This window comes from Megascapheus bottae, chromosome 3, assembly GCF_031878675.1.
Source record: "Megascapheus bottae isolate mThoBot1 chromosome 3, mThoBot2.hap1, whole genome shotgun sequence".
In the NCBI taxonomy this organism is placed as follows: Eukaryota; Metazoa; Chordata; class Mammalia; order Rodentia; family Geomyidae; genus Megascapheus; species Megascapheus bottae.
In genome coordinates, this window is record NC_143511.1 from 73,790,528 (window position 1) to 73,803,739 (window position 13,212).

Below are 13,212 nucleotides of genomic sequence, written 5' to 3' on the forward strand. Positions count from 1 at the left end.
AAAAATGTCCTCCATCTTAGTAGTTTTAAGAATGTGTTCTTTTCTAAACACACAGGATTGAGAGTAATGGGAGGAGGGGCTGACCTCTCATTAACCTTCAACCTCCACTGTTCTAATAGGACCCATTTTCCAAGCTTTTGAAAAATAAATGATTAAAAAAAAATCTTTGGCAGGGCTAGGTAAAAATAGTTGCTTCATATACAAGCTGCTCCTCAAATACTTATTTTTTAAAATCCATTTTTCCCAGGCGAGGAGAGCAAGAGAAACCCACCCCTCCCAACCCTTCTTGTGAGACAGAAGACCCCTGCTTCAAACTTGCCATTTCCCAGGTACTGGGTGGTGAAGGCACAGCCATGGTCCCCACACCTCTACGAGGCCTTCAAAACTTTTATCTAAAAAGAGCAATCTGATTTTATTCTGGGGGTGGGGAGGGGGTAAACCAGTCCCCCTTAACCCTTTGCGTTCCATCACAGCAGCTCCCCAAACTCTCCCCCCCTCCACCTCAAGGAGCAAATGACATTTCCAAGGGGGGCTGGCGGAGTTGGGGTGGGGGGCACGCCGGCGCAGGAAAGTTTGGGGGGCCCCTGCCCCCTCCCCGGAGGTCCAGCGGCTTTGTGTGCAGCCCAGGCCGAGGCCGAGGCTCCGTTGCGGGAAGGGGTGGGGGGGTTGGGGGCAGCGCGGGGCGCAGGAGAGGGGGGGGCGCCCGCCCCCGAGGGGCGGCTGCGCGGGCCCGGGTGGGGGCTGCGCGCCCCTGGCCCCCGCCCCCCCCACCTCCCGGGCCCGAACGGGGCGGGCGGAGGAGGGAGCGGCGGCGGCGGCGGCGGCAACGGCGGCGGCGGCGGCGGCGGCGGCTCGGGCATTGTGCGCGCGGCGCGGCGCAGCCCGGCCCGGAGCAGCAGACGCGCCGGGCCGCCTCCTCCCGCTCGGACCCATGAGCCAGCCGGGCGGCGCGGCGGCTCCGCAGGTACGCGGGGGGCCGGGGGCAGCTCCGCGCGCGGGGCCGGGGGCGCAGGGGGAGACCCCGGGGGGCCCCGGTGAAGGGGGGGGCGGGTGGCGGGCGCCGCCGGAGCGCCGGCTCGGTGGGATGCAAAGTGCCTGGCACGTTCGTGGGGCTTTTTGTGGGCACAAACGAGAGGGTCCGGGCTTCGGGGAAGCCCCCCCCACACCCCTAGCCACTGGGAGCTGCGGGGCGGGAGGAGGGAGGGGGCGGTGAGGAGGGAGGATCTTGGGGGGGGACCCCTAACCCGGCGCCCCCTGAAGCCCCAGGCTCGGACTGGAGCCCAGAAAACAAAGCAGCGAGAGAACAGAGCAGCCATTTCAGTTTGGACAATTCACATTTTGCAAAAATGTAACCCCTTCCAGCTCTTCCTCCTCCCCTCCAAATTTGCGATTTCCCCCACCCCTGACCGTGTCTGCGCCCACGGTCCCCGACGAACCCCTCCCGGGGCGATCTTCCTTTACCAGCCCCCCCATCTGTGCAACAATCTTTTTTTTTTTTTTTTTTAGGCCATATTTCCTTTTTCTCAATTTTTTTTTCTAATTTTTCTTCAAACGGCAGTTTTTTCCCATTAAAACGACGCCACCTAGAGGATACTATTTTGTAAATAAAAAAAAAAGAAATTAAAATTGAAAAGAAATAAATTTTTTTTTATTTCTTATTTTTTCAAAAGTTTGCCCTGCAAGGTAATGAAAGGGGTAAAGAATTCTTTTCCCATCCTCCTTTATTTTGGGCGTGAAAATTTTCACTTTGATCTTTGCAGTATCATGGAGATAATTTTTATTTCTGAAGGCAAATCCAGATAATATGTAAATGAAAATTAAGCTGGAATTTGAATGAATTCAGATCTTGGAAGGAGACAAGGCCAAAAGACCCCCCCCTCACCCCCCCAGCAAAGTCAGTTTGGCTCCCCGACTCATTTTAGTTTCAGAAAAGAAAAAAAAAACTAATTGGAATGAGGAAAGGAGAGAAGTTGTAGACTTCAGGGAAAACTGGGAGAATTGGCTTTATGAAGCAATTAGAAATTGTACTTCATTGCAATTTGGAAGTTGGTTAGCTCAGTGGGCAAAAAAAAATGTCTAATTTTACCATTTGGAAATATTTAAAGTTTTTCCATTTCCAAGGAGGAAGGATTTAAAAGAGAAAATGGACCTTAAAATGTTTGCTTTGGACACACCCAGAAATTGTAGGGTGTTTTTTTTTTTTTTTAAATTTTGTATTTGCATTTTATATTTAAATCTAAGATTCTAAAGAAAAACTAGAAGCTGAAAAAGTTGAAGTGAAATCCTGTCCTTTTTTTCTGTATTGATAGGATTTTGTGTATGAATTTATTTTTTTGTTTTGTTTTGATGTAGTAATTATGACTGTTTTCTGATTTTGTTTCCTGAAAGGTCTAGGCATTTCTTTTTTGTTGTTGTTTTTAATCTAGAAAATGTCATGAATCTTCGTTAAGCCATATTCAGTAGAGAAGAAAGAAATGTCAATTTATATATTGTACAAATTGAGTAGCCCACAGATTTGTAGGGGAGACCGCCATTAAAATAAGATATGCATAATTAACATTACTATGAAAAAAACTAACAGTGGGCTCACGGAAGCCCATTTTTTTTTTTTAATGACAAGCAACAGAATCAATTGATGAAGACAGGGTTGAAGAATCCTTGGTAAGGTAGAAAAATTCCTCTTTTCTGTCTTTTTTACTTTTCCAGTTTGAAAATTTTATCATTATTATGATGATGATTTTTAAGAATTCAGATTGGTTTCAGGGCCTCTTTGATTGTGATGTGGGCTTGGTAATTTATTAACATTTGGTATTTAAACATTTTTATTTTTTGATTTTGACCGCGGGAAGAAAATTTATTAGTTTTCTATCATTTTTTTGTGGGGGGATTTGATTTAAAAAAAAAAAAGAAAAGAAGAAAAAAAAAAAGCACAATTTTACTGACCTAACAAGAAAAAAGATGGAAGGAGGAAAGGGCAGAGAGCTGAAAATTCTGATTTTATTTTTTAAACCCTCTTTCCTAGTAGAACATTTTGCTGAAGAAATCGGATAAGACACCAATTTAGCTGATTCTAGCAGCACAATTTATTATTTTTTCTAAAGGAAAAAAATAGAATCAAAATACAAACAAAAGCCCAACCCTCTGGAATATGAATGCATCTGTAGAGACAATATTTCATGTGGAATTTTTGGCCTTAAAATGAATCAAAGAAAAATGACAAAAAAATTTTTTTGGAAGACACACTGAATTGAAATTTGACAGATGAAAATGAGGCTTCTATCCAAAGAGGAAGGGCAATTTGTGAGAAATGAAGGTCTGATGGAAATTGTGGAGATTTTGAGCCATTAGGAAAAAAAGAACTTTTTTTTTATTGTCCCCAAAGGAGAATATTGGTAGTATTTTTCTGGGTAGACTCTGTGGGACGAGGGGCATTGAGATAATGGGTGGACTTCTAGGGAGCCTCCAGTTCCCTGTGTTCAGTCTTGGGCTTAGTCCATAGCTTTCCAGTCCTGATTTATGGAAATTAAGTTTCTAAAGGGACACCGGTTCTGTGAAATGAATTTGATAATGGTATGGTTTTGACGGTCCCCATTTTTCATTGCATTTGGGAGATTTTTTTAATTTTATTTTTTTTAAGTAACGAAATCCTTCAGGGTTGATTTGCTACATTCTGACATACATGGAATTAGATTTTTTTTTAAGTAGCATAATTAAAAAATTATTTTTGCTGTTGAATTATTTAGGCCGAAGCCTAGGACGGTCAAGGAATTTCTAATTTCCAAGGGGCTGTAGAGGCCCCTGGAGGTAGTAGGCCCAAGTTTAGCAGTGATGGAGAAAGGACTGAACTCGGGATAGTTGGATGCGGGTAGAGGCAGCTGAGCAAAAGTCGGGGTTGTAGATAACAGGTTATTTCTGGTGCAGGGAACAAAAATATTGCAGGCACGTCTCTTTGTATGGCCTGGAATTTCCTGACACACAACTCAGAATTCTTCGTTCTATTGTGCTGAAATTTTGTCCCGTGGTCTATGGTTTAAAAAAGAACCCAGGGCTTGAATTGAAAATTCAAATTGAAAATCACTTCTGTTTCTGTAGCCCTGTCTCTCCCACTCATGTTTATTGTAAAGGAAATTGAAGGGCATGATGATATAGTTGGGAGATGAGGCTACTTTCCTTTTGTTTTCTTTTTAATTTTATTTTACTTAGTATTATCTTCAAGTAGTTGTACAAAGGGGTTTCAGCTCACCATGTCAGTTTGTGAGTACAGTGCATTTTGATTCATGTCATCTCTTTTCATCATTCTACCCCCCATCTCTCTCAACCCCAGCTATCCCCTCAGTTTACCTGGTTTGTGTGTTCAACTTATGTACTTTGGCTGTCATGATTGCATTCACCCACCCTTTTCCTTTTGTTGTCATTGCTGTCTCTGGATGGAGTTTCACCTGGACCTTTGCTGTCTTAACTCCTCTTTCAGATAAAACTGTCAACAGAAATAGGTAGACGATCTAATTTATATTAACTCGAAGTCCATTCATCATAGACTCTTAAAATATTGGGAGAAGATTGAGACTTGAGGGGTGATAATTTGATGATGGACTGAATTATTTTGGTTCAAGATTATTTATGCTCAGTTTCACAGTAGAGACTCTTATTATTTAATGTTTTGCTTTTCTGCCCAAGGAGGTTTAAAATTTTTTTTTCTAATAAGATTTGAAATTTTCTGAGCCTGCTTTTATAGCTTGACTTTGCTTCTACTTTCAAGCTTGTATATAGGTGAACTGGAATAAGAGTTCTTGATTTGACACGAGAGCCACAAAGATGGCTTAGTCAGTGTAAGGCTGTCCTCTTGCTACACTTAGCAGCTAAATAGTCCGTAGCTTGTTTTCCTTTGAGAAACACTTTTAAACTCCTCCAGTGTCAGCTACACTTTTTTTTCCCTCTACCTTTGACACAGCTCTTGGCAAGAGGCTTCCACTGGCCTTCTTGGGGGGTGACAAGGCCTTCCTTGCTCTGTTCCACTCGAGGTAGATAGACAAGCTGATGTTTCACGACCCTAAGGAGATTTTTAATGTTTTCCATGATCTTCTCCTCATGTTTCATGTCCGTTCTATCCCTCATGGTGTAATGTGGCATTGTGAGTATTCAGGAGTCCTTGTCATCCCAAGGTCTTACTGTGTGACCTTGGACAGAGAACTTTTTTTTTTTTCCTTCTCACAAAGCCTCAGGAAATGATGATTATTTTTGTAAAATGAGACCTTGGGGTCAGATCAAGGATAGTAATAAATTGGTTTCATCCTCAATGCTAGCTGGGCTATATAGCTAGCTGGACCATGGTGTTGAGAAGGCCATACATTCTGGAGAAAGCGGGGGTGGTGGCCCAACCAGCAGTGGAAATGAAGAGTGAAGAGTTCCCCTCTTAATTACCATGCCCAGGCTGGCTCTCCAGCTGTGTCCATGGATGGGCGGTGAAGGCAGCTTGGTAAATCACATCCAGGAAAAAGGGGACAGAGACAGTACTGGCGAAGCATAGGTACACATGTCATGTATATGCGTGGATGTGTACGTGTGCAACGTGAGATGTGAGTAGTAAAAAGAGTTTGAAAGGTGCTAGACTACATGATCCTTCCTTCTCCCTCTCCTTCCCCCCAGGATGTGTTGGGGCACCCTGTAACTGCTTTATTCCTTGAATTTGATTTTTCTCACTGACTAGGGAGAATGTCCTGGATCACCTATTTTGATTTCTATTTGCTCGGCCTTGAGGGTCAGCTGTGAATGAAATCTCAGCTGCATAGGGGTTCAGGCAGGAACTCCAGCTGGCTGGCCTAGGTGGACTGGACAGAAAGGTGTTACCTGTTGGTAATGAACTGCTCATGCTTTTTACTGGTAAGGAGATGGAAAGTATGGATGAGATTAGCCCTGTCTGGCTGTCACAGTTGCTTTGATTCTCTACTTTAGTTACCAGGTGCCAGGGGAAAGTTTTCTGGTATGAATGAGTTTTCTTAAACAACTTCACAATGGCTATCTTAGTCTCCTCATCCTTTAAATGTGTCAGACCAGTGCACTGTAATAGAAAGAGAATTTGAACCACAAATTCAAGCCATCTATATAATTTAAAATCTAGTGGTATATAAAAAAATAAGAGAGTGTTGATTTTAGCAAGAATAAGGTTTTTTTTTTCACCCAGTATTTAACAGTACTGTCATTTCAACATGCCCTCAGTATTAACAATTACTAATGTTACATTTTATGCTCATTTTTTTGAGGAGGGTAGAGTTTGGGATTAAGTCTTCAAAGTTCATGGGTATCTTTCTCCTTTGGTGTGTCTCAGTTCTAACTAGCCTGTTTCCTGTGGTGAGCTACCCTTCCTTGTATCCACCATATTGGACCGCACAAGGCCAGACTCATTTCATCCGGTTGTCTTTCCATTCTTTTGGTTTCCCATCAGATGGCATTTTAGCCTCTGTGGTGATCCCAGTTCATCCATGCAGCCCCTTCTACGTGGTCCAAAGCAGTCTTGGGCTAGAGTTGAGTCACATGCTGTCTTGAAAGTCACGGGCAATAGCTAGAAACCCCACGACCTTGCAGTATATTCCGTTTGCTGTGGAAGTTGAGAAGGGCAGGGAGGGGCAGTGATGGGATACAGATTCTAAATAAAGTGTTGTCTGTAAGAGGGATGAAGATGTAAACAGACAGCAGGTGTCCAGGACCCAGGGGAAGCCTGAGGGGAGGGAGGACCTCAGGGGGAAAAAGATGCCTTTCAACTCCCCTTTCCCCTCCTGAAGAAATCCATTTCTTAATTGAAAGTATTGAATAGGCAGACCCAGAAAGTTTCTGACTTCACCCAGTTGGCAAAAAAGGAAAGCTGGATTTGAGGTCAGCCAGACTGGAGTTGAAAATCCAACCTTGTGTTACTTTGGCCAAGTCACTTCTGGTTTTGAAACCACAGCTTTTACATCTGGAAAGAGGGGCAGGGCGGAGAGGATGGATGGGTCTGTTTCTGTTTCATGATTAATTGAAAGGAGATGTGTGAAACACCAGCCAGGCTGAGGTCCTCAAGGCGGTCATCATTTGTTTAGCTGACCCTTGACCCAGTGGCCTGTGGGTCTCCATCTGGGGAGTCTGAGTTGTGCCAACACTACTTTGGGTACTTCTGGATACTTGGTGACTTACCTTCATTGCAATTAGGCAATGAAAAGATGGTATCACACTCCCCCCCCCAACCCCCAACCCAACCCATTTTTCCTTGTTTTAAAATGGATTAGGATGAGACTTGAGTCAAACTCTTTTCAAGGCTCTCCTTCTAGGAATGTTCTAGCCCCTTTGTCACTCATTCATGTTAGTCCCTGGAGAAACATGAAGCCCTTCTGCTGAGATGAGCAACCTCTTCCCAGGTATACCTAATATCCTTCCTCCCCACCTCCCACCCAGTCCTTCCTCAACCCCTCAACTATCGGGACTCCAGAGGATCACAGCTGAGAGCTGGTGATTTGCTTTTCTGTTCCTCCGCTCAACTGGTGACTTCCTCAAGCTAGAGATCAAGGCTTATTCGTTGTAAGGTCTGGCACAAAGTAAGTAGTAGCTCAATACCTATTTGATGACTTTTAATGTGAGGTTTAGAAAAATAGCCCAGTCAAATTTAAGACAAGTGAAGAGTGGATGATCAGTTTGGTTTTATCCATTGGGTCAAAGCCACTGTCTTCTTAAGAGAGCAGTAAGCAGTTTTTTCTGACAGCTGGCTGTGAAACCCATGGCTTCCTTGGGTATCATCAATCCAAGCTGGGTTCTTAGATGGGAAAATGCTTCCTTTGACTGTGTCTTGGGAAACATTTTTTAAAAAAGTTTCACTGACCTCTCTTCGTAATACTCTGTACATGACTTTTAAAAAAAAGTATAGATGAAGTGCCATTAGAGTCACCGTGAGATGGCCAGGTTTATTATCTGATGGCTGCTAGGAAGGAGAAGGACATGGTATTTCTGGGAGGTGGAAGCACCTGCAAGTGCCCTGGGTTTTTGTGAGGAGAGGATTCTAAGCCACAGAGTGGAGGAGGAACTGGACCCCAGGGGCACTGTTTGCAGACACAGAGTCCTCTTTCAGCTTGAACTAGGTAAAGGCATGATTTGATGTGCTAGCCAGACCCTATCTTTGGTTAGATTCTGGTTTATAGATGCCAGATATCCAAAGAAAATTTGTGGGAGAAAACTGAGAACATTCTGTTTCTTTTCCTGTCTTTTTCCTGCAAGTTTTCGATACATTATCATCATTTTGAGCACTTTGGGGCCCAGTTCAACAAATGAGCCTGGGAGTCTCAGCTTATGGCAGACCATGTGTTGTTGGTGTTTACCTCCCCATGGTTTCATATTTCTCAAATGAGATTGCGCCTTACAACTGGCTGGTTCCTTTGGCATTTTCACCTTCCTTTATTTTCTTTTCAGAAAGTGGTTATAAAATTGAGATTATCTCTCACAGTCAAAGGAATTGTGGAAGTAGCGTGCCATGTGCCATGTGGGGTGCACTGTGACCTTAGGGAATTCCAAACTCTGCTGTCTTTTTTCCTTTGGTCCAAGACTGGGTCTCAAACTTGGTACCTCAAGCTTTTGTTCATTGGCTGTCACTTTACCTGCAATCTCTTTCCCTCCCCCTTTTTCTTTCACTTTGTCTTGATTTGGTGTCCACGCTGTGGAGGGAGTTCAGAGTTGTATTGAGAAGAGAGCCTGGAACTCTGTCTTAGCACACCTTTTCTACCATGTCTTTTCGTGGGTCTCCAAAGTTTGCCTTCTCTCCTACAAGGAGCAGATAGCTAGTGGGAAAGAGTCAGAGCCTTGAAAGTGGTGGTCCTTTCTGTCCACACCCTTACTCTGATGGCAGAATACTAGATTGGTATTTCCAAGGGCAGAAAGAATAGATGTGAGTTGGGAGACAGGCTTGGCTCCCCTCTCAGTTCCGCCACTTAACCATTTTGTGGTCTTTACCGGCATTTCATTTTTTTGCACCTTATCTTTCTTAGCTATAATGTGGGATGATAATGCTGGTGATAATGATGATGCTGCTGGTGATACAGTACTATACAGGATTGTGAGATGTGGAAGAGAAAAATAAAAGCTTTGTGCCACTGAAAGTGTTTTCCACTTGCAATGTGCTGTTTGTGTATCATCTCTTCCAGGATGGTACACAGGTAACATACATACTGCCACTTCCTGTTTTCATGCCTGTGGCAGACATCACTAATCAATCGTGGCATTCTTTTCAATTAACTGGGCATTGGCTTCTAAGTGCTTGTCAGCATGATGCCAACATTCAGTTGAGTTCAGCATGCGGCATGAAGCCAGTTCATTTTCGTGATTTAGTTATTTTTCCCCTACCCCCAACACACAAATGGAGAAACTGAGGCCTGTGGAGAGAAGGTGAAGTGACTTGCCCTAAACCTCAGGATAGGCAGAGAGGTGGGATTAAAAACCTCAGATTTCTTCATTTATCCACCAGTAGTTTTCCTGCTATATGCACATACATGGTGTCAAAAGGGATTAAAGTTAATGTGGCCTTGAGAAATAGTGAGATGTCCTGGCTCCTCCCTTCCTTGTTATAATTAGATACCCTTGGGGCTGTCATCAAAGCTGGGCTGCCTGACCTGCTTCTCTGCCTGACCATGGAGTGAGGCTAGAGACCAGCAGGGGTGGCAGTGACTAGAGGGGTGTTTAGTCCTTGCAGTTTGGATGGCCATGGAAGGACAAGGCAAGTCTTGGGATCCCTCGATGATGACCTGGGTTTGTACCAAGTTTATTGTTTATAAACACTCAGAGACCACAGCTGAGTTTCTTAGTCCTTCTGAATCTTTATTCCTTCTACATCTGGGAAATGGGCCAGAAAGAATCTCCACTACAGTCAGAAAAGAGACACATATAAAACATTGTTTGAACTCTGAAGCTCTCTCTGTAAATTGGGTGATTTTTTTTTGGTACATGTTGATTTTTGTAACTAGTATTGATTGCTGATTATTAGTGCCATGTTGGGTCAGTCATGTAAAACAACAAGCCTTAAGAAGTCCCTTTCTTACCTCCTCGAATGCTGTTTGGACATAGTAGTCTAGGGTTTAAAAAGTTTGCCCGGGCTGGGAGTTTGGCCTTCGGGTAAGAGTGCTTGCCTAGCATGCACGACGCTCTGGGTTTGATTCCTCGGTACTGAATACACTGAAAAAAGCTGGAAGTGGTGCTGTGGTTCAAGTGGTAGAGTGCTGGCCTTGAGGAAAGCCCAAGGATGGTGTTCAGACCCTGAGTTCAAGCCCCAGGACTGGGAAAAAAAAGTTTGCCAAAAACTGATGACTGAAGAGGCTGAAATCTAAGGATTGTGGTTTGAAGCCAGACTAGACAGAAAAGTCTGTGAGACTCTTGTCTCCAGTTAACCAGCACAAAAGCTGAAAGTAGAACTATGGCTCAAGTGGTAAAGTGCCAGATTTGAGTAGAAAAAGCTCAGGAACAGCGCTCAGGCCCTCAGTTCAAATCCCAGTACTGGCACACACAGAGTGTTTGAAATTCTAGGATTTTTCCTAAGGTGTTTGCTTCATTCATCCTGCAGCCTTCATGTGAGTGGCCTCACGCAAGGAGGTCTTGGCACTGGGTTCCCACTGAGCCTTCCCTTGCTGGTTCCCTAAGTGGAAGTATGCTCCATTCTTGCATTCTGCCAGGCTTCTCACTAGTAAAAGGGTCTAGCATGCTCTATGAACAGCCAACACCTGGAGCAGAATGTTGGCTATAATGCACGTATATATATGTATATAAATACACACACACACACACACACACACACACATATGCATCCTTAAAAAAGGAGGGAGGCAGAGGTGAGGACGGTATTGAGTCGACAGAAAAAATGATATAAATATTTTGGCTGACAAAGCAAAATGGACTTCCTATAAGCTAAAAAGAATAAATGGAGTCAGGTGATGCCTGGCTCTCGCCAGTCAGCTGTAGCAAACGGGAATCTGCCCACCATGTAGTGAAAGGAAACCCCTCCCTCCTGCTGTTCAGAGGTCCAATCTGTGATTCCTAGGGGTCCACTGTGTGCTTTGGTGGGGGCCTGCTGTCTCCCCCATGAGGTGAAATGACTCCTGTAGCATGGAGGGGAACCCTGGTTCTCAGTAAGTCGCTGGCCTGCAGTCTGCTGCTCATATGTGAAGTCGGAAGCTTTGTTGGCAAAGGCACTGTGGTGTCCTTTCCAAAACCATGGGCCTGAGGAGCTACTCATCCTCTTTGTTTCCAGTCCTGCCCCCCAAATTGTCATCTGGCCCAATATCTTCCGCCCCCCTGCATAAATGTAGGGGTGTGGAAATTTGAATTGGATGAAAATTGTGTAGGGAATTTGTGTTTCGATTGCTTTTGGCCTCAGAGTTTTGCAGTCAAGTGAGCATAATCCAAGCACTTAGACTGTCCAAAGAGAATAGATGAAGACAGACTTGCATGCTGGGGAATTGTTTTTTTTTTTTTTAATTTCATCAACTGGGAAAAATAACTATAAAAACTTAAGCATGTTTATGTGGGTGTTTCTCATAATGGATACTAGAAAAGCAGAAAGTGAAACTGATCTCAAATAAAACTGAAACTGGCCTGAAATGAGGCCTCTGGGAAGGGAAGCCATCCCCTGGGTGCTGCTAGCCTGGGGTGGAAGTTACTGGGAGAGAGCCTGTTCTTTTTATCTGAGGAGTTTCGAGCAAAAAGTCTACTAGAGTTTATCTGAGCCTCTGACCGCCAAACCGTTCTGGAAGCTCCTAGCTTTGTGTGGCTCTTGGCAAGTGAAGCCAGACTAGCCACTTAGTTCTTGTGGAATTTTAAAGGAATGGTGTGTGTGTGTGTGAAATCTCTAATATATCAGTTCTAATTTTTAAATGTTTATTGCAGGTTGAAATGATAATATATTATTATATTTGTTCAAGTTAGACACACTATGAAAATTAATTGTACCAGTTTCTTTTTACTTTAATTTTTTTTTTTTTTTGTGGGTCATGGGGCTTGAACTCAGCCTGGGTGCTGTCCCTGAGCTCTTCAGCTCAAGGCTACCACCCTACCCCTGGGTATGGGCGTTGTCCCTGAGCTCTTCAGTTCAAGGCTACCACTCTACCCTTGAGCCAAGCCCTACTTCCTGTTTTCTAGAGGTCAGTTGAGATAAGAGTCTCAGGTCCTTTTGTGCCCAGGCTGGCGTTGAACCTTGATCCTCAGATCTCAGCCTCCTGAGAAGCTAGGATTACAGGTGTGAGCCACCTTGGCTGGCCTTTACTTTAAATTTTTAAAAAGTTAATACAGCCTCTAGGAACTTGGAGATGTGGAGCCTACTTTATTTCTATTGGGTAGTGAAGCATTAAGCCAGCCTCCTCCTACCTGTCCAACGAGAGGCAGAGTGGCTTGCCTAGAGTCACCAGCAGTTTCATCAGTGCCCTGTTGGACGGTGGGACTCTAATCCCAGCAGGAGACTGAGGATGGTGGTGATGATAATGATGATGATGGGGATGATGGACTTCAGCATAACACCTGGTGAAAATAGAGCGAATAATGGGAATTGGTGAGGAGACACACTGAGGGATCGAGAGGTAAGGATTAGTAATTCAAGGGAAAACGTAAATGTGTCCCACTTGGTTTAAAATATTAGTTTGAAAGCACTCTGGAAGAAAGTAAATCCAACATGACCAGTAGGACAAACTTCAGAGGAACCCCCCTGACCATGTTCCTGCCTGCCCAGAAATTCCAAAGCCTGTATAGTCTTTCTGATGATTGTGAATGAGGATACGCTTACGGGCTGGTTGGGTGTAGGCACCTAGGGCAAGATGGAAGCTATGGGTTTGGGGCTCCATAGGGGAGGGCAAGGAGAGATCAAAAGCCATGCTGCGATTGAATTTCCTGTGTTCTCCCTGTCGTTACTTGGGAAACAAGGCTTCTAGAAGATTCAGAGGACATGCTGCTTCATGGGGCAGAGCTGGCAGGAAGAGCTGCGCTGGGTACAATTTCCCAGCCCAGCACATCTGCTCTCAGTGTTCTGAAGGAGACAAGCCACATGTTGGAAACTCATTCCTACACAGTTTTGCTTTTAAATCAAAAACATTCTATCAAAACACTTTAGTGTTTGACATTCCTATTTATTTATTTTTTGCTGGTCCTGGTTTTCTTTTTTGCTCAAGGCTAGAGCTTGAGTCACACCTCCACTTTTTGGTGGTTGAGATAAGAATCTCATGG

The 13,212-nt window shown here is 44.1% G+C and overlaps 1 protein-coding gene across 1 annotated transcript in view; it reads left to right on the forward strand.

Annotated features, from left to right (window-relative positions):
• The first annotated feature begins 908 nt into the window (after positions 1 to 908).
• The window catches only part of Znf618 (zinc finger protein 618), a 147,408-nt gene continuing 135,104 nt past the window's right edge, over positions 909 to 13,212 (forward strand). Inside the window, exon 1 of the mRNA XM_090330482.1 lies at positions 909 to 964. Coding sequence (XP_090186608.1) covers positions 932 to 964 — 33 coding nt within the window. The 5' untranslated portion in view covers positions 909 to 931. The remainder of the gene's footprint in view (positions 965 to 13,212) is intronic.